This window comes from Cetorhinus maximus, chromosome 13 (assembly GCF_964194155.1).
Source record: "Cetorhinus maximus chromosome 13, sCetMax3.hap1.1, whole genome shotgun sequence".
NCBI classification, from domain to species: Eukaryota; Metazoa; Chordata; class Chondrichthyes; order Lamniformes; family Cetorhinidae; genus Cetorhinus; species Cetorhinus maximus.
In genome coordinates this window covers 32,942,033-32,964,373 of record NC_135891.1, presented here as the reverse complement: position 1 = coordinate 32,964,373, position 22,341 = coordinate 32,942,033, and the positions used below count along the sequence as shown (strand labels likewise).

General features: G+C 43.4%; 1 protein-coding gene across 1 annotated transcript in view; it reads left to right on the top strand.

Moving 5' to 3' along the window:
- Positions 1 to 22,341, top strand: part of LOC144689173 (sterile alpha motif domain-containing protein 10-like) — a 119,114-nt gene that overhangs the window by 53,346 nt on the left and 43,427 nt on the right. The window contains exon 3 of the mRNA XM_078556295.1: positions 20,007 to 20,175. Within this exon, the coding sequence (XP_078412421.1) occupies positions 20,007 to 20,175 (169 nt within the window). The remainder of the gene's footprint in view (positions 1 to 20,006; positions 20,176 to 22,341) is intronic.

Genomic DNA, 22,341 nt, shown 5'->3' with positions numbered 1-22,341 from the left:
TGTGTGATTACAGTGAATGTTCGTTATCCTGGCCGCAACTATGACATTTTCATCCTGCGCCAGTCAGCCATATTTGAGCCACCACACTGAACCAGAGGCCAACAACTTGGTGACTAGGGCTGTACATCTGGCTCATAATTCCCTTCTGCCACTCGACTATGCATGGACAGCTGGCTACAATGAAAGGCCTATTGCTACCAGGCGTGGGGCAAACCACTGGCCTTCTGAAACAATGGTTCCACGACTTGGACTGCTCAATGGGAGCCATCCATTACTCGCTGGAGTGTGTCACTTAATTTGTGTCTTCCACAATCTCACTGTCCTGGGGACACACATCTAACCACCAGGTCTTTTACAGACACCTCAAGGGGAGGAAGGGAGGAGACTACTCAGATTCTAGTTCCCCTAAAATCACATTGCACATTACTGCTGCTCCACAATTCCCCATCTTTTCATTCCTCTGCTACAGGCCATCACAGCGCCCACTTGGCCAAAGTCTGAAATAAAATATACCACCAATAAATCATTCCGTGACAACTTTATCCAATATCACTTCCAATAACACATACAAAACGGAGCTATTCTTGGGCATTCCCTTAGTGCCTATCTTGCAGGTGCCTTTGCCTGTCCTATAGTTCCTATGCATTGCTACCCCAGTGGCTGAAGCATAGCTGGTGGAAGGCTGCTGACTTTCAGTGGGGGAGACTGCAGATGGCCTTGTAGAATGATGTTGATCAGCTCTGGATCTTGAGGGCTGGGCTTCAGATTGTGCCCCTTGACATGGGCAGCAGCAGGCTGGGCTGGCTGGCTGACAGGCAACAGCAAGAGCACTGGCGGATAGGCAGTTGTGGGAGGATGAATATGAGAGGACAGCAGGAGCATGCATCATGCATCAACCGCCACGCCCCCGGGGCAACACTATAATCAGCAACTCTAGTAATCTGCTGGTGGACAGATTGCTGGACTACTATGAAAGCCTGCAGGCCCCTTGAGCGCTGGCAACAGTGTAAGACTCCATGGCACCAAGCTGGGTTTCCTTGGCAGCAAGAATGGATCTCATGACCTCAGTTCACTGCAACACTTAGGTATTGGGTGGCTTCTGCCTGTGCAGTCGTGAAAGCTGATAAATTGGTAAATGGACACTGCATCACGGTTGGTTCGCAAGTACTGTCATGGAGCTGGCCACCACTTCCATGTTGGAAAGGATGGGCTATGTCTCTGCCTGAAACCATGTGCTAAGTTGGAGCAGAATGCCTCCACACACCTTGACAGTGACAACAGGCTCTGTGGCAGGCCTGTCAATGTACCTGACATCTCTGTGTGTATGCTCATCAATGTTTTCCTGTATGCTGCACCATTTAAGTCTTCGTCTGAGTGCTCTACATTAGAACGTGTCTGCAGCCCATTCATGCCCATTGAATCACCACATGCTGATACCAACTCTGCAGTATCTTCTGAAGTAAGCATGGCGCCAGTATCTGAGCTGGTGGTGATCAAGTGACAGTGCTTGTAGCCTTCATGGTGAGGTTGCACTGAATCATAGTATGTTTACAGCACAGAAGGAGACCATTTGGCCTGTTGTACCAGAGTGGCTGTCCACAGGAACAATTCACCAAGTGCCACTCTGCTGCCATTTACCTGTAGCCCTGAACATTTTTACTTTTCATATAATGATCCAATTTCCTTTTAAAGAAACTGAAGTCCCTCATCCCTGGAACCATTCTTGTGATTTTTTTTCTGCACCCTCTCTAATGCCTTCACATCCTTCTTTAAGTATTGGGTCCAGAACTGGATGCAATACTCCATTTGAAGCTGAACCAGTGTTTTATTCAGATTTAACATAATTTTCTTGATTTTATACTCTAGGCCTCTACTTATAAAGCCCAGGATACCATATGGTTTATTAACCACTCGCTCAACCTCTCCTGCACCCACTTTAGAATTGTACCCTTTATTTTATTTGTCTCTCTGCGTTCTTCCAACCAAAATGAATCACTTAACACTTCTCTGTGTTAAATTTCACCTGCCACTTGTCCACTCATTCCACCAACCTGTTTATGTCCTATTGAAGTTCAATACTATCCTCCTCACGGTTCACAATACTTCCAAGTTTTATGTCATCTGCAAATTTTGAAATTGTGCCCCGTACACCAAATTCTAGACCATTAATATATATCTTAAGAGCAGGGGTCCTATAGTGACCCCTGGTTGTGGGTTCAAGTGTCATTTCTAGACCTGAGCGTAAAAGTTTAGGCTGACGTTCCCAGTGCATGACTGAGGGGGTGGCACACTGTTGGAGGTGCAGTCAGTCAGCTGAGACATTAAACTGAGATCGTGAGTTCATAAGATCCTAAAAAATTGGAGCAGAGATAGGCCATTTAGTCAACCAAGCCTGCTTTGCCATTCAATAAGATTATGGCTGATCCGATTGTAGCCTTAACTATACTTTCCTGCTAGGCCCCCAGTAACTCTTGACTCCCCTGTAGATCAAAATTCTGTCTAGCTCAGACTTGAATATATTCAATGACCCAGCCTCCACTGCTCTCTGTGGAAGAGAATTCCAAAGACTAATGATCCTCTGAGAGAAGAAATTCCTCCTCATCTCCATCTGGAGATCAGGTGGCAGTTCTTGAGTAACTGAAAGCAAAAATGTGCTTCCTACCAGGTGATAGGATAAGGAAGCATTGGGTTTGAGAATGTGCATTAAGCAGAAACATACCATCATTCTGAATGTTCTCAGTGACACTGGAAGCAACAGTCTAAGTGACTGCTATCCCTACAATACCATGCACCATCTCCTGCAAAGGGCTTAGAAGATACAGGCATGCCAGTTCCCTCATTGGTTCTCACCTGCTCCCTGAGGTTATGTGCAACCTTGTCCTGCAAGAGAGAGGGAAGAATGCCAGTGAATTGTTGCAATGTGTTTGGGTGTTGTGCCTGCTATAGCTGAATAGCAGGAAGTATGTGGAAACTATGAGGTAAGTGTTGTGACCATGCTTTGTACCAAAGGGGTACACAGCTCTTGAAGGTTGGTAACTTGGCTGGCTTCAGGCTGAAATTGGTGGTCCTGCTGCTTTCACTCGGTGGTGCTTCACATAAAAAAAAAAGCTGTTGAATTTACTGGCTAGGAACCCCGATTGATTTTTAAAAAAAGACTAAAGCCACATTCCAGAATCTTGGGATTACAGTCAAAGATGGCTGCACATTTGCATCACTGTACATTCTATGTTCCAAAATCGTTGAAACCTGTCTGCAAAACCGCATCAGGAACAATTGTCTTGGAAGAAATGAATGGGGGCCATCTCCTATCCACATTAGCAAAGACAATCACCTGGAGGCAAACCATTAGACATAATCACTTGGACAATGGGACCCTGACTGAGAGATCAATTCCACCCATGATCTCATCAAAGTAACTGGAATGCTAGCCACAACCATATTTAGGTCGCTGGGCAGGTGGAGAGAGAAGGTCGTGTGACAAGACAACTCTTTATGTATTTAAGCACCAGCTTTCTCTGCAGAACTGGACAGGCAACTAAGATGCTGAAGTAACAAGGCCCTGAGTGGGCTCCTTTCCTCACTCTATCCATCCAACTTGCAAGTTGAAACCTTTCTGCTGATTGCAGACAGGTGACAATCCAGGTAAAACAGATTTTAAGAAGAACTCAATCCCGTGCTGTTGTCTCCAAAAGAAAGATATATCACCTGTCTACAGCTCTAAACCACCTCAATGCCAAAGGCGCCACCAAATGAAATCAGCAGGACCAAAAAAATGCCATCACAAATTTCCTTGGAGAAGTAAAGGATCATGAACAAGACTCTTGATCTGTCACTTTGGAAATTAAAAGTTTTAAAATCAACTTTTTGCAATGCTCAACACAATTTCTGTCCAGCCATCAAACATTAAACTTCAAAGTCCAGGTGGAATAAATCTGCAAATAAAAGATCAAATAACTACAAATCTTTGCCATAAAATCACAGATACTCTCTATATCTTGCACAATAAAGCATCTCTTTACTCAGCAGAAATACATGCATGCAGCTGGGCATTCTGAAAAAAGCAGAGGAAGTCCTACAACCAGACAACAGGACTGAATTTCACCAAGAATTTCCACAACTCTTCCAGAGGCTCAGTAAACCATATTTACATTGCTTCCACCAGTATGCCTATTTACTCCCAGGAGGGTACCATGTCCATTGCTGCCAAAAGTCAAAGAGGAACTCAACAGAATGTTACATGGAGAAGTCATATTACCTGTCAAGGAGCCAACCCGTTCGTGTTTGGGGCTCATAACAGTTTCCAAACCAAATGGTCAGCTTTGCGTTGACCTCACACAACTAAAGCAGCCAGAGAGATATCCATCCTAAGGCATTAGTGGCTGACAGCTTAGCAAAACTTGGAAACTACTGTTGACGATGGAGTCCAGGCTGTTAACATTTTTTATGCCATTCAGACGGTTCTGTTTTAACCGCCTTCCCTCTGGAATATCATCAGCTCCGGATATACTCCAGAAAACCATGCCAAATATTCTAGAAGGTAAACAAGGAGCCATTTGTCACGTGGATGACATCCTCATGCGTGGAGCCCCAAGACAGGATTATGACCACAGAGTTTGGTAAGTTCTCAAAGCCCTGCAAAAGGCAGGTCTCTCCTTAAATGAGAAATGTGAATTTGCCAAAACTACTATCAAATTCTTGGGGCAAATCATTCAAAGATAGGGTAGAATGGTAGACTGTCAAAAAAACGAAAGCCATCAGCGACTTTCCACAACAGAAGTGTGTTACTGATGTCCAGAAGTTCCTCAGAATGGTCAATCAGGCTGAAAATGCATTCTAAATTTTTCTACCATTACCCAACCTTTAAGCGATCTTCTATGAAAGGGCCAAAGTGTTTTGATGCATTGAGCAAACTAATGCGTTTCAGTGTGTAAAGGAAAGGTTCATCTCTTTTGATGTGCTGGCATAATATGATCCAATATTGCCCACAGTGGTGGCTGCCAAGCGTCCTCAACAAGCCTTGGTGCTGTATTCATTCAAGTCTAGAAGAATAGCAACAGAAAGCCTCTGTACTTTGACAACAATGGAGCAATGCAATGCAACCATAGAGAAGAAAGAATTGTCAGTGACATGGGCAGTAGAGCGATTCTCCGACTACTTGATGGGTTTACCTTTCTAAATTGAGACCAACCATAAGCCATTAATGACCCTCTTGAATTCCACAAAGATCATCAAAATGCCCCCATGCATCCAAAGGTTCAGGCTTCAGTTGATGCATTACCAGTGCGTAGCTGTGCATGTGCCAGGGAAATCGCAGACCATGGCTGACACTTTATCCAGAGCTACGGTGGATCAAGCCGTTACCCAGGATTTCATACTTGTCTCTGAGGTGGAAGCACTCTCATCAATCAGAATGAATTCCCTACCACTCTCTGCACGGAAGTTGCAAGAGGTCCAAAAAACACAGAAGGAGGACATACAGCGTGCCCAAATCTGAAAATTTTGGCAAGAAAGTTGGTCAAAATACAGTCCAACTGACCAGCTCTTACGAAAATATCATGAACAATAAAAGCACCTAACGATAATGGGTGATCTTCTGGTCTTCAATCACCACCTTGTTATACCCAAGACACTGAGGGAGGAGTAAAAACAGAAAATGCTGGAAAAATTCAGCAGGTCTGGCATCATCTGTGGAGAGAGAAACAGAGTTAACGTTTCAAGTCTGTATGACTTTTCTTCAGAGCTGAAGAGAGGTAGAAATGTGGTGGATTTCATACTGTTGAAGGGGGCGTGGGGTAGAGATGGAACAGGTGGAGCAAAATAGAAGGTCAGGGATAGGTGGAAGCTCAGGAGAGATTTGACAAAGATGTCATGGACACAAGACAAAGGGAGTATGAATGGTAGTGTTAAAGACTAAAGAAGATGCTAATAAGGCATGAAGCAAAGATAGCAGAATGTATTAAAAGCAGAACAAGGGTCAGCGTCCTGTGAAAGCAAAACATCAGAACAAGGGAGGTGGTTTGGAAATTTTTCTTTAAAAGGATCAAAATGAAGGACAGAGCTCATGGTCTGAAGTTGTTGAACTCAATGTTAAGTCCTGAAGGCTGTAAAGTGCCTAATCGGAAGATGAGGTGCTGTTCCTCCAGTTTGGGTTGGGCTTCACTGGAACATTGCAGCAGGCCAAGGACGGAAACGTGGGCATGAGAGCAAGATGGTGAGTTGAAATGGCAAGCGACAGGAAGGTCTGGGTCATGCTTGCAGACTGAGTGGAAGCGTTCTGCAAAGTGATCACTCAGCATGCGTTTAGTCTCCCCAGTGTAGACGAGACTGCATTGTGAGCGGCGAATACGGTAGGCCAAATAGAACGAGGTGCAAGTGAATCACTGCTTCACCTGAAAGGAGTGTTTGGGGCCATGGACAGTGACGAGGGAGGAGATAAAGGGGTGGGTGTTACACCTTCTGCAATTGCATGGGAAGGTGCCGTGGGAAGGGGATGAGGTGTTCGGGGTGATGGAGGAGTAGATCAGGGTGTCATGGAGGGAACAGTCCCAATGGAATGCTGATAGGGGAGGTGAGGGGAAGATTTATTTGGAGGTGACTTCATGCTGGAGTTGGCGGAAATGGCAGAGGATAATCCTTTGAATGCTGAGGGTGGTGGGGTGAAAAGTGAGGTCAAGGGGAACCCTCTCATGGCTCTGGAAGGGAGGGGAAGGGGTGAGGGCAGAGGTGCAGGAGATTATTGGATGCGGCTGAGGCCCATGCCAACCACAGTAGAGAGGAAACCTCGGTTCAGGAAAAAGGAAGACAGGTCAGAAGAATTGCTTTGGAAGGTAGCATCATCAGAACAGGTGAGATGGAGGCGGAGGAATGAGGAGAATAGGATGGAGTCCTTACAGGAAGCAGGGTATGAAGAGCTGTAGTTGAGGTAGCCATGGGAGTTGGTGGGTTTGTAATAAATATTGGTGGACAGTCTATCACCAGAAATGGAGGCAGAGAAGTCAAGGAAGGGAAGGGAAATGTTGGAGATGGACCACATGAACATGAAAGAGGGATGGAAATTGGAGGCAAAATCGATAAATTTTTCCAAGTTCAGACGAGAGCATGAAGTGGCACGGATACAGTCATCGATGTACCGGAAAAAGAGTTGTGGGAGGGGGCTTGAGTAGGACTGGAACAAGGAATGTTCCACATACCGCATAAAGAAACAGGCCCATGCAGATACCCAAAGCCACATCTTTTATTTGGAGGAATTGAGACAAGTTAAAGGAGAAATTGTTCAGTAAAGGAAGAACAAGTTCAGCCAGTCGGAGGAGAATAGTGATGGACAGGGATCGTTTGGGCCTCTGTTCAAGGAAGAAGCAGAGAGTCCTCAGACCGTCCTGGTTGGAGATGGGGTTGTAGAGGGATTGGACAGAGGAGATGGTCAGGGTCAGGAAACTGGAAAATGTTGATATGACATAAGGCATCAGAGGAATCATGAATGTAGGTGGGAAGAGACTGGACAAGGGGAGGGAGAGTGGAGTCAAGATAGGAAGAAATGAGTTCAGTGGGGCAGGAACAAGCTGATATGATGGGTCTACCAGGACAGTCCAGTTGTGGATTTTGGGAAGGAGGTAGAAGCAGACTGTGTGGGGTTGGGAGACTATGAGGTTGGAAGCTGTGGAGGGAAGATCTCTAGAGGGGATGAGGTCAGTGACAGCCCTGGAAACAATGACTTAATGTTCGGTGGTGGGACATGGTCCAGGGGGAGGTAGGAAGAAGTATCTGAGAGTTGGCGCTCAGCCTCTACAAGGTAGAGGTCAGTATACCAGACAACAACAGCACCACCTTTGTGAGCAGGTTTAATAACAAAGTCAGGGTTGGACCTGAGACAACGGAGTGCAGCAAGTTCCGAAGGAGACAGGTTGGAGTGGGTGAGAGGAGCAGAGAAAATGAGATGGCCAATATCATGTTCTCAATGAAGAGATCAAGAGCAGGTAAGAGGCCAGAGGGAGGGGTCCAGGTAGAGGGAGAATACTGGAGGTGGGTGAAAGGATCCGTTGAGTCGGAGGAGGACTCCTACCCAAAGAAATGAGCATGAAGATGAAGACAATGGAAGAAGAGTTCAGCGTCATGTCGAGTGCGAAATTCATTGAGGTGAGGCCGTATGGGGATGAAACCGAGTCCTTTGCTAAGCACCGAATGTTCAGCATCAGAGAGGGAAAGGTCAGAGGGTATAGTGAATACACGGCAAGAGTTGGGATTAGTAGAGGGGATGGGGTCAGAGGGACGGGACTGGGTGGGCGTTGATGTCAATAAGTTGTTGGAGCATGTGATCCTTAAGGCCTGAAAGGAAGAGAAAAAGTTTTTTGTTAAGGCATTGGATAAGGCGAAAAATGAAATGGAACTGGGGACAAAGACAGCTTTGAGATTGGGTGCTGCTGGAGAGAGAGTTCGAGTGTGCACATATGGCACCGGTTGTGGACCTCAGGATGCGATGAGAACAGCAGTCTGAGGAGCATTGTATGTCCCAGAGATATCTGTAATCCTGGATGGATTCAAAACTTGAAGGATGGAACTTCAGTTGGAATCCATATGTGGTAAGTCGGAGGTGGAGACAGTCACTGAGAAAGAAGATGTGGCTGTGAATATGAGTTTTGGGAAACACCTTATCAAACACCAGGAGGAAAATGGAAAGCAATGAAGGCAAACATGGTGAAAGAGACAATGGAAATCCCGTCAGAGAGAAGAGCAGAACTTTTTCAAGGTAGGCATTCCTGGAAGAGAAGTGGCAGCGAATGAAACATTAAAATAAGGGAGGAAATGCTCCATAGAATCCATGGTGGCCACTTGGAAATAGTGAAGTATAGAGCACGTGCACAGCAATCTGTTTGGTGGCCAGACATTTCAAAGGCTATCCAAAATTTTGTCTTGTCCTGCCATACCTGCGAAATTAATGGCCAGCCACTCAGAGATCCTCTGTTACCTTCCTGCTTCCCAGATAGACCTCGGCAGAAACAGGTACTCGATCTCTTTGACTTTCGAGGAAAAGCATACCTCATTACTATTTACTATTACTTCAGGTGGTTAGAAGCTGCCAGGCTCCACACTATGATGGCTGAGACTTGGAAAGGGAATTACAGAATATATTCTCCACACATAGGTTACCAGATGGGATTGTCTCAGATAATAGACCACAATTTGTCAATGAATACTTCAAAAGATTCACAGGTGACTGTGGATGACCGCTGTCACCAGTTCTCCTCTCCATCCACAGGCCAATGGAGAGGCTAAAAGAGCTGTGAACATCATCAAGATGTTAATGACCAAGAATTCTGACTGGAATTCAGCCCTGCTGCACTAAAGAGTCACACCTTTAACTCATGGCTTTTCACCGGCGGAACTACCCATGGGCCGACAGCTGAAGACAAAATCCTCTGCTGCAACAGAACCTACAACCCAACATTATGGCAGCTGACCATAAAAGAGTGAGGAACATAGAGACCGGCCTATGTGAAAAGCAAAATAACTGATATAATTCCTGACATAGAGTCAAGACTCTAGTCCCCTTTAAACCAGGCCAAAAGGTCTGGATTTGGGATTGCAAATCTGAAGGCATAGTCCTTCAATGTGCAGAACATCCACGTCCCTACCTCAGCCAAACAACATCAGGCACTTTCAGATGGAACAGGAAAGCCCTGAACTCATTGGCACCTACAAGAACATGTGTTTGATTACAATACGATTTGGCACGAAGATCCAAAAGATACATCAACCAACTTGCGGACTGCTGACCCGTCCAACAAATTGATTCAAGACCACCACCCCTGCTCAATGGTCACAACAATGAAATCAGGGAGAGTTATGAAGACACTTAACCTGTGAACTTTGGACTTTGTGGGGAGGTGGCAGTAGGATAAACGTAATGTAAAGAGTTTCAGAAACAGTTTAAAATACCATCATTAAAGAAGTTGATATTATATGCTGTTAACAAATCACAACAAACCCAGATGAGGCTGGAGGTCTGGTCAGGATGGTGATTCTTCTCAGTGTATTAATGGTGCCGTTGGCTTGTAAGCACTTCAGGCAGGTCTGGATTCTGTTTAAAAATAGCACCCAGATCTATAAACTCATTAGCTGATATCAGGCTCAGCATCTTCCTGCCCTCCCCTACCACGTAATTGGCCAGGCACTGCACTTCTGCTGTGTAATCTTTTTCAACCAACCGTTTTCGCTGCTAGTAGCAATGTCACCCACCTCTGGGTCCACTGTCAGAACCCACATTGGTAACATTAAATTCTGCCCATGAATCTGAAAATAAAGAGCAAACGGATAGACAAATGTATAACATTGGTGTCCTGGCCAATATTTACCCCGCAATCAACATCATTAAAAAAAAAGCATTCTATATGGTTATTTATCTCGCTGCTGTTTGTGAGACCTGGCAGTGTGCAAATTAACTGCTGTGTTTTCCTGCATTACAACAGAGACTACATTTGAACTTCAAAAAATTGGCTGTAATGGGCTTTGAGATGTCTTGAGGTTATTAAAGGTGCTATCTGTGCAAGTTCTTTTCTTTCTAAAGCTGTATTTGTACTGTAGGCTTGGACAAATGTTCTTCTAAACTAGGTCTACTGTGGTACTTGTTATTCAGTGTACTGTTATAAAATCCATTTTTATATTGAAAATAACTTTATTTATTGGGTTAAAACCACCAGATAAGTAGTAAGACAGAACAGCAGCATTTTAAAAAATGACTTAAATGGCAGCTTCTAAGATGGCTGATCACTTGCATAACTGTACCCAACAAATTCCAAAGCAATTAAAAGGGATTCAGTCTGTCTAGAAGAACCCATCAGAGACAGTCACTTTAGAGGAATGTGAATGGCTCATTTTCTGACCCATTCACAAAACATCCAGACAGCACCTATGTATTCAGCTGGGTGTGTAACAAACCATTAGACACAATCACTTTGGACAGTAGACCCTAGTTGAGAAGGGAACTCTCCCAGCCATAATCTTGTATAAACCATGGACCTGGAATCAACTTACTTTGACCATATTTGTGTAACTGGTCAGTTGGTGAGAGAGGTACATGTGATATGCCAACGAACCCCCTTTTGTGTTTTAATAAGCTGCTTTTCTCCAGGCTAGAGAACAGAAGAAGAGAAGATGCAGAAGTAAGAGGACTCTTAGTAGGCACTTTCTCTCTTTCTCTCTCTCTCTGGCTGGGATTTTCTGTGCCTGCCGGCATCGGGTGTGTTCAGTGGCATGAGCAGACAATATGGGGTGATTGGTTTCACATCGGCATGAAACCAGTTTGCCATTGTCCGCTCAGCCTGCTGATGGCTGGCCACATTTCCCACCGTTGGACGTCGGGAACCTCATTGTAATACATCTGCATATCATAATTAGGCCAGCCTGCTGGAATTGTACCCCCTGCCCCCGGATCGTCAGCCCACAACAGCACATAAGCAATGTGCACTTGGTGGGCTGCTCTTCGCTCGGGACTTCAAGGTTTGTTTGCCTACCTTGCTTCGATCAGCACTCACACATCAACGCCAGTCTTCACAGACAGCACCACATCACTTTTAGGGGGCCCACGGGTAGGTCTCTACCTACCAGATCAATCATATGTGGGTGGCTTTTCAATGGCTGCAGGGCTAGGGCTTGCATGGTGAAGGGGGGAAGTGGTCTCAGGCAAGGGAAGAGGCTGCAGGACGAGTGCTGTACTGGGGAATGAAGGTAACCCAGGCTGCATGTGGGGGTACATGTTGTTCTGTGCAATTGGCCTCAAGATGGTGAGGGTCTGAGGAGGCAGTCTCCAGAGGGGATGGGGCCAGATGGACATGCGAGGGTATGTATGAGAATGGGTGGTGATGTCCCTTGAGTTGGCACTAAGCGAGATGCCAGTGAATGTGTGATGAGCTTGAGTGTGCGGGTTTAGAGTGATGAGATGGTTGCCATACCCTGGCTGCATGGATGAGATCATTCATCTTCTATCTGCATTGGATGGCCAACCTCTTCTGTGCTGCATTGGCCCTGATCACCACTGCCAACGCCTCCCAAGTCTGGTTGGTCACCCAGCTGCCCATCCTGTGGCCAGAGCAGGGGTAGAGGACATCGTGACAGGCCTCCACGGCATCCAAAAGGCGTTCCAGTGATGCGTCACTAAACCTGGGGGCTGCAGTCTTTTTGTCTTTCGTGGACATCTTCCCTGCAGTAGTCGTGTGCTGGAAGCACTGAGATGTGTGCGCAGGTCTGGAATTTAAATATGGCGCCCGACGTGATGAAATGGCGAGGTGATGGTGTGGTGGGCGAATGAGAGCCCACCCGCCATGGAAATGGCGTGTTTCCCGAGAATGCATACCTACTGCGGCGGGTTTGGGATGATATGGAGTGATAAGCCACCATTGCGGCCCACGGGTAAAATGTCGTTTTACCCGCCCGCTACTGCACTTAGTGTAAATCTGGATGATTCCACCCTCTTTCTCTCTGTCTCTCTCTATCCACTCTACAATCTTGAGCCCTGCCTGTTGTTTGACCATCCACATGCCACAGGTAGTGCTTTAAGAATCTGCTGACTCCAGACGCGAAGATATAAATCATCCATCAACATCTTTAAATTGTCTCAATGCAGAATCCAGAAAGACCATTGAGCCGGAATTGAAATCATCGTACTCATCAATACACAAAACCCATATACAACTGACTTTTATTGGACTTTTAAACTACTAATCTATCCTCCAACTTTGTAATTTACTTGTGTATGTCTATATGTGAACTCTTGAATGCACGTGTGCGTGAGTCAGAGCGTTTTTATTATTTTTTATTTAGATTGGGTGTTAAGTACAACAAATACTTACAACTTAAAACTTACAAGAAAACCTGTCTTTGTGTGTCTTTTACAGTCACAGCACTTAAACAGTTAAACACTCACTAAATTGACAAGTATATTCTCTTAAAACACCTGTTGCGGTCAATCGAGAAGTGAAAAAAGAGGGGAGCCATTGTATTACTTCCCACCTGACCACAACAGTATGTGCAGAATGGCTGTGACATTTTTGTCTTTGCATCATGATGGATGATAAAGAAGAAAAAATTGTAGAATATTGCTGCACATAAATGCACCATAGAGAACATTGGTTCTGTTCTGATTTGAAAAAAATATGAAACATCTGCTCCAATCTCAATATCTTGATTGCTTCCCATACCCTTTATTGTTCATTTTTCTCAAGCAATTATTTCAACCCACAGAAAATAATTATACGAACATGCGACTTAGGAGCAGGAGTAGGCCACTTGGCCCCCCCGAGCCTTCTCCGCTATTCAATTAGATCATGGCTGATCTGAATGTAACCTCAGCCCCACATTCCTGCCCAACTATGATAACCTGTCATCCCCTTGTTAATCAAGAATCTATCTAGCTCTGCCTTATAAATAGTCAAAGACTCTGCTTCCACTGCCTTTTGAAGAAGAGTGTTCCAAAGACTCACAGCCCTCTGAGAGAAAAAAATTCTCCTAATCTCTGTCTTAAATGAGCGACCCCCTTATTTTTAGACAGTGGCCCCTAGTTCTAGATTCTCCCATAAGAGGAAACATCCTCTCCAAATCTACACTGTCAAGGCCCCTCAGGATCTTAAAGGTTTCAATTAAGTTGCCTCTTACTTTTCTAAATTCCTGTGGACACAAGCCTAACCTGTCCAGCCTTTCCTCATAAGACAACTCACCCATTCTTGGTATTAGTCTAGTAAACCTCTGAACTGCTTCTAACGCATTTACATCTTTCTTTAAATAAGGAGACCAGTACTGTACACAATACTCCAGATGTGGTCTCACCAATGCCCTGTACATCTGAAGCCTAACCTCCTTACTTTTGTAAACAATTCCCCTCACAATACATCAAAACATTTTATTAGCTTTCCTAATTACCTGTTGTACCTGCATACGAGCCTTTTGTGATTCATGTGCTAGGACACCAAGATCCCTCTGAATCTCAGAGCTCTGCAATCTCTCACCATTTAGATAATAAGCTTTTTTATTCTTCCTGCCAAAATGAACGATTTCACATTTGCCCACATTATACTCCATTTGCCAGATCTTTGCCCACTCAACATATCTATGTCACTTTGTAGCCTCCTTATGGGGAGGATTTTCCCTTTGTTGGGTGAGCATAGCAGATGGGCCCAGGAGCAGCCGCGCAACAGTTTGCCGCCTGCGATCGGGCCCCGACCGCGATTTCACGCTGACTGGCTAATTAACGGGCAGCTGGCGTGAATTGCGCGCTGGAATGCTCAGCACTGCCTGGGTGGGGGGGTGGAGGAGGAGAGCTATCTGGGAAGCCAGCACATGTGTGCAGGTGCACTCACAGACAGCTCCCTAAAGGCACAGAGCTGCCTCAGGGAGCTGAAGGTTTTTCACATGAAACATAAAGTTTTTTAAAAAAAGGAAAACATGTCCCCTCATGTGTCTTTGTCACATGAGCAGATACATGTTAGAGATTTAAAAATTTCTATTTTATTTTTAATTAACATCAGAAACCTCATCCCGCCCGTAGATGAAGTTTCCTCTATGATTGCGATCTGATTTTTCCAGTATCTATGTAGATTAAAATCCCCCATGATTATTGCTGTACTTTTCTGGCAAGCTCCCATTATGTCTTCTTTTATACTCTGTCCTACCATGTAGTTACAATTAGGGGGCCTGTACACCACTCCCACAAGTGACTTCTTGCCTTTATCATTCCTCATCTCAATCTAAACTGCTTCTACATCCTGGTTTCCTGAACTTAGGTCACCCTCTCTAATGTGCTAATACCACCATTAATCAACAGAGCCACCCCTCCACCTTTTCTTAACTTCCTGTTATTCTTAAATGTCATGTACCCTTCAGTATTCAGGTCCCAATCTATGTCATCCTGCAGCCATGTTTCTGTAATGGCTATCAGATTGTACTTATTTACTTATATTTGCGCTTTCAGTTCATCTGTTTTGTTTTGAATGTCATGTGCATTTAGATACAGAGCCTTTACTTCTGTCCTTTTATTATTTTTGTAGTGTGTAGCCTTATCTGCTGATTTACTCTTAGAATTGTACTCTCTGTCCCTCCCTGTCACAGATTCTGTTTCATCCATGGTTTCTTCTGGAAAATTTCACATACTAACTAAATCTGTCATTGTTTCCCAATGTGGTCATATCCTTATATTCTGACTCACTTCTGACTCACTTTTATTTTTCAGGATACTTTTAAACTTTCCCTATTATTTTAAATCCTCTGCCAAATTTCCTCTGCATCCTCTCTAAGAAGCATTGTTTCCAATTCAGAATTCTAATTCATTGAAATGAAACTCACCCTGCCTTAATAGTTTCCGAGTTTATGTTTCGAAGAACACTGCAGTCCTATGTGGTCTTTGACAATGCACAGCCCAACCAATATAATGGAGAAAACATTAAAAACCTGTGAAGCGAACTACGTTAATAATGTTCTTCTCTTTTGCCTCCCTCTTTACCTATTTTGCATCTAGAGTGCCAAATATTATATGTGCATAGACTCTATCAGGTAACTTGGCATGCAAAGTGTTGCAGGCAAAACAGTCAAATTGAAGAACAACTGAATGATGCTGCTTGATTCAATATCACAATCAGAGCTGGGAAAAGCTTTACAAAATCAACTAAATTGCTCAATTTCTTTGAAGTTATTTTGTGGCCATATTGTTTTCCAGCCCACTATATTGCGTACCCTCTGATAATTAAATTCATAGCTCATAACAAATGCAGAAAAAGATTATATGATTCAAAAGGCTATGTAGATTTGCTCATTTTATACTATGATTTCCTGCATTAACTGTCCTGTGCATAGACAATCCTTCTTTCTGGGACCTGAGTTTTTCTCTATTCCCAGAGCTTCACTGCTAGCTTCTTGCCATTATATTAAGAGGAGAAAGAACATTTGTGTCATGAAGAGATATTAATGTATATAATGTTATTGGAAATTATTTTTTAAAATACAGTTCTTATGTGTGTGCCTGTGTTGCATTGCTTAAAGCCAACTAGTCTGGGTGCTTTGATTATAATAGTTTTGAGATGTTAATTAGGTAAACATAAAGAGGGTAGAAGGTAAAGTGTAAGTTTGTATTTGTTAAAATAAACCATTCAAGACTGTGGGTGAAATCTTACACCTAGCTGGAAGATGCCAAGCAATGTGTTTATCTTTTTTCAGCTTACTAATGAAATTGGTGGGATGAAAGGATGTTATTGTTAGAAGAGGTAAAGTTAAAAGCCTAGAGATACAATGGAAAATTTACATTCAAAGAGAAAGATATGTTTAAAGGAGAAAGGAGACAGTGTGTAAGGTAGAGGCATTTTAAGATCCAACAAATGTCAGAAGCCTCCAGCCTGTAAGACTCAAGTTGCTATCTGCCAGGGACCCAGAGCTGAAAAAAACTCATTTTGAATATGACTGTCCAAGGTTGTGCTTCTCCAGGTATCTGTTTAAATCTATGAGATTTACTGTTGCCTTATCAGGGGCGTAACTGAGAGTAAGATTAATTAGGGGATTTTTGTAATTATTATAGTAGTAATTTTGTAGGCGTCTGTTTTGTTTACAATATTTCTTGCATTAGTAAATGTTTAATTTAGTTTTATAAAAGCCTGTTGAGACTCAGTGGTCTTATTGCTACTGAATTCAAAGCCAGTATCTCGAAACATACAAATTGCAAAAATGGGTTATGAACAACTCAGCCTTTATCATCGGCTGTGTCATAATAATTTGTTAATAGGAATCTAATGAAGAAAGCATTTTTGCACAAAATTCTCCAATGTCCCTTGTCCCTGAAGTTGGAAATGCATACAAATAAATCTCATCTAGGGAGGATATTAAAATACAAAGGCACATCATCCTTTGGCAATTGATTAATGAAATGCATTCAAAGTTGCAGGACATGAAACAAACTGCCAGGTTGTTAATCCCATGAAAGCCGATGAAAATTGTAGCCCAGAATCAAAGGAATTTAGGAGAAGCTGTTTATCCTGCAGGCAATTTGACAAACATGGAGCAATGATCACCTGTGTATACAGAGTAAAGCAAATGTTATCACTGGGGTCCATAGCCCTGTTTATATTGGGCTATAAAGATAATAATGGAATTTTAACTGTTTCTGTTGGATGGGAACCGAATGGATGAACAGTGAAAATTTAACTGTTCCATTTCCTGCTCAGTTTCTGTCGACGTTTGGTTTTAGCCTTTGCTGGATTTGGTGGCAGATGATGTATCCACCTTACCTAGGCAAATGCCTCATGCTAATTGGGATCCAGTGAAGTCAACATGTCCTCCATGATATTTTAACTGGATCATGAGTGGGCCAGTAGCTTGATAGCTGGTGGTAGGAAGGAATAAGAAGCCCTCCAGGTAAAAACAGTCCTCCCTGCCAAAGACTTTTCTTTGTTCCCACAAGACTGTCCCATAACCCCTTCCCAAACTCTTTTTTTTGTCACTTACCTGTAATTCAACAGGGAGCCCTTGGCCACCAAATCTTCATTTGTTTTCAGCCTGTCTGCACCTTCTGCAGTTTACATCCATCCTTGACTCTGTGCACCTGAACTTGCTCCAGTTTGGAATCAACTTCAATATAAACTGCCTAGGAGGTCTTGTGACGTGGTGGGTAGCACCCCTGCCTCTGAGTCAGAAACTCCGGGTTCAATTCCCACTCCAGGACTTGATGGCGAAGGAAGCTGTGTTCATAACATGGCCAAACAGGTTGAATATGAACTTGTAAATCCTTCCAATGTATGTCAATGGCAGGCTCTAAGAGTGGGAGAGATTCCTGGTCAGCCATGTGATGGAAAGAGATTGGAGCCTTTTCCATCGCTATTCATGGGCTCCAGGCTATACGCACATAAAAGTGTATGTGGCCATAACAACTCGGATTCCTTGCAAGGCTCGTTGGCTCAGTTGGCTGGATGGCTGGTGTGGGGATGATTTGGAACCTGCCTGCTTGCCCTACCTATGGTGGAAGTCATGGTACTGTGGGTTGGACCTGATTTTCGGCAGGGAACTCAAGAAGAAAAAGAATAATCTCCCTACCAAATATATATTGCAGCTCTTGACATAAAATGTTGACTCTCAGCTTTCCCCTGTCCAAATGTTGAGAACATAATCCAAGCTGATACTCCATTGCAGTGTTGAGGTAGAGCTGCATTGCTGGAAATATCATCTTTTGGATTAGATGTTAAGTCGATGCACTATTTGCTTGTTTAGATAGAAGTTAAAGGTTGAAGTTCTTCAAGGTAGTTCTCCAAATCTTGGCCAATGATTCTCTGTTAGCCTACACAGCCGCGTAATTTAGCTACACATTCATCTTGTTGTTTTGGGATCTTAATGAGTCTAAAATACCCACTAAGTTTACCCATATAGCAATATTACTTGTGCATTGTAATGCTTTCAGATGTTTATGGGAGACACAAAGTGCGATGTGAATGCAGGTTTGCTCTTTCTATAAATACTGCAGCTTCTCTCCTCTCATTTTGGATTAGTATGTGATTTCTGGGAATTAACTAGTTTTCACACTGGCGTCTCATGTGATGTCCTGCAATCACAATGGTGAGCGTGGCCATTAAATAAAAACAAATCAGCCGAGGCAATAGGAAATCAGAAGGAAATCAAGTGAGAAAATAAAGGAGAGAGTAAAATAAACCTGACAGGAAAATGAATGCACGTTTGATACTGTAGTAAAACATGCACCCTAAGGAACAAATTGACAAAAAAGATCGCAAGCTGTTACCTCTGGGGATTTTGTTATAAACCTGGCTTTATATTAGTGACAACTCTCAACAGCTGAGGTAAATGAGGCACTGCCTCAACAGAATTGTCACAGGATTCCCTAGGCTAAATGCTTTAATCAACTTTTTTTAATCAATAAAGTTTTATTAATAATAAACTATGTGTAGTAGAAAATTAATTAATTGCTATCAACACTTAAATCTCAAGTTAACATTATATGCCACAGTAAGAAGATAACTTGCTACCCTGACTAATAGGTTGCCTAAGAAGTGTGCAATGGTCTTTATATGGACAAGAATTTGTGGGATTTGCATTGTGTTGAAATAATGAAGTTGATATTGATATAGGTTACTGTGTTTTTTTCAAACTAAATGTGGAACAGTGGAGGCCCTCTGATTGAATGTTGTTAAATCAGTTTATAGGGCCACGTATGACATGTGCCTCACCTGTCAAAAAGGTTACCAGCTAACGTTGCTTTACAGCATAACTAATGCACATAGTACAGAAATGTGATAGGACTAGGGATTTATTTGTACCTGAGTAAGAAAAGGTTGATATTATTGGGTGAATTTCTGAAGTGGTTTGGAGCAGCAAATCAAGTTGTTGGTAAGTGAGAAGGGTACTGACAAAAAAAGCCTCAAAGCTGCAGTGGATTGAATTGTCAGGGGGATTGCCCATTACCATAATTTGAATATAGTTGTTGAAAGATGTGAAGTTTGACTTAGTTTCCAAATTTTCATTATCAATACAATATAAATGAAAATGCATATTGCAAAAGAAGTTATTAATTGAAGCATGTATTTTAATTTAGCTGAAGATGAAAAAATTCTCGTATATAAGTGATAAGTCTAATCATAATGCAATCTAACTCCATCACTCTGCTGCAGTATTTTAATATTGGATATGATTTTCTCCAATGCTTTCCCATTTGTCTCCCTGCCATACAGCAAAAAGGGCAGGTATCGACTCGGCATTACCTACAGCAAGATGGTTGTGATTGGAAACTTAAGACACGGAGAGCAGACCCTGCCTGTCTGATTTATGATTTTCCTGCTTTTTAATCACTGTAAAATTAGGAGTGCTGATAATCAGGTGTGTTGACCTCCAAACCCAGTGCTCTGATCCACATACCTGCCAAGAAAGGTTCTGTGCCTGGAGTGGGTCATGCAAGGTTTATCCCATTTATGTAGAATAATTTAACCCCTAAGGTAATTTATCTGCAATAATTTAATGTGTTTCATTTTATTTTGCAGATTGGATCCAATGATGGATACTGTAATTTTCACACAAGTCCAACGTTCACAAGACACGCTAAGCCTGTGGTGCTGTGGACTCAGCAAGATGTTTGCAAATGGCTAAAGAAACACTGTCCACATAATTACCTCACCTATGTCGAGGCTTTCTCACACCATGCTATAACAGGTACCGCACAGGAACTGACCATAAAAAAAGACTGATTATGTTACATATTCCTTATTAACATATTTTCTGAAACTAGGGGGGGAGCTTTAATTGAAAAACAGCGGTTTTGGGTCAAGTGAGTGTGTGTAAAGTCTCAAAAATCAGAATAGAGGCCCAAACCCGATTCCAACCCATCCATTTTCACTTTAACTGAGGTGGAGGTATGTGGACGATCAACTGATCCGAGGAGGTGGGTTGACACTTTAAATATTATAATGAGGCTGTGAGCCTCATTACTATTCAGCTTTACAATTTTAACAGTGAGTAGCTAGGTTTCATCCAGGCCTCTATCCAGATGAAGGCTTGCCAGATCCAGGAAGGAAGTACCTCTACACCCACTTCCTGGATCAACTGTGCCTGCCTGAGCAAGCTCCATGATTAGGACAACACCACTGCACCCCCCCCCCCCCCCCCTTTTCCCCCTAATCAATTTTCCCCAGAAGACCTTCAATCCCACCCCCTAGCCCTGCAAAGCCTCCAGCCTTTTCCCAAGGCCTCCAACCCCATAACATCTCCACCCATGTATCTTCTGATCAACCCCCCAGGCCTCCAACAGCCCCTGAGCCCTCCAATCCACCCATCCTCAGCTTCTCATTCTCTCCTCTATGTCTCTGGTCACTCCAACCCAGGCTTTCAAATACCCCTGAGGCCCCCGATCCCCCTCGCCTAACCTCCTCCACAAGCCTCTGATCTCCACTCCCAGGGATTTGCACCCATTCCCACTGACCCACTTTCCATTCCCAGGATTGACCCCTCCCTCCGGCCACAAAATGCTTCTCCCCACAGGGAGCAATCCCATCTTTCTCCTGTTGACCCCTTTCCCCCTTCCCCCCATCCTGGTTTAATCACTTCCCAAACCCTGGGATCAATTGCCTCCCCCCCGCCGATCCCTGATCAACCCCCTACCCTCCCAAAAATGGCTCCCTTCCCCCCTGCCCTTCCACCGGCACATACCCACCTTGTCCTGCGACTTTCACAGACCAGTTCCTCCATCTGACTAGAAGCCCAGTCTGACAATTAGACATCATGTGTGTGCTGTAGAATTAAAACGCAGCATGTAGGGGAATCTCAACTTCTGTGTTCCCCACACCTTTCCAACACTACCCAGCTCCTGGTAGGTTAGTTAAAAATTCAAGCTAAGTCTTCTAGTTTGTACAGCTAGTTGACCATATTTTCAAATATATATTACATGGTGTTTTGTAATATGGGTTCTTCAGATGTCTCAATAATGAGATCTTGAGTCTTGTATATTTAAACATGAGCCCTTTATTGTTAACCTTTAACTATTTACAGATCCCAGGTTACTGCAATACATGGTGCTGTTACCTCCATGCAGGCTGGTTCCAGAGTGTTCTCTCTAGACCGTCCTCTCAGTCTATTAGCGTGTGACTCTATACATTATACCATGGGTGTTGCTATTCTCCAGTCCTACATTAACCCTTGCTTTGTCGAGCACCTTTATATTACAATGGCATGCAGGCACATCACACAACATTCTACAACTTCCCCTTTTCTTCTCCAAAGAAAATTTTCCCTTCCAACAGTGTATAACTATTTGTAATACAGTCTTTACATGCTATTCCTTTCCCCCGTCTCAAGTCGCTGATTTTACAACTTCAGATGGTCTTGAGGCTTGGTAGTTCATCTACATCTCGGTCTGTCACAGTTTGAGGAATGGTATTAGTACACTGTTTCTGGTACTTGGTTACCTCCATTTGATTCTGCTTTTGCATTCCTTCGAGTTGCATTTCTCTTTATTAATAACCCATCTGCTTTATTCGGACACTGTAGGTTTGTTCTGTTCCTTCTCAGGGGAATGTGTATTCCATTCATTCCTAGAGCAGACTCGAATTTTAGTTTTTGATGGTGTCCACCATGTTCTTGCTGGATGTATACGCTTTGAAAATGGAATCTTCATTTCTACTTGTTTCACAATCTCAGCCAAACATTTGTTTGCTGTTTTAGTTTCAAAATTGTTTTGCAAGCTTATGAATATTTTCATTCAGCTCAGCTTGTTCTTCTTCCAGTTCCTTGCGCTTCAGTGTTGGATTTACACTTTCCGATCTCATTTCTATCTTTCCTTTCTCTGTCTGTGACAGAACTTTGTCCTCGTCCTTCCTTTTGGTT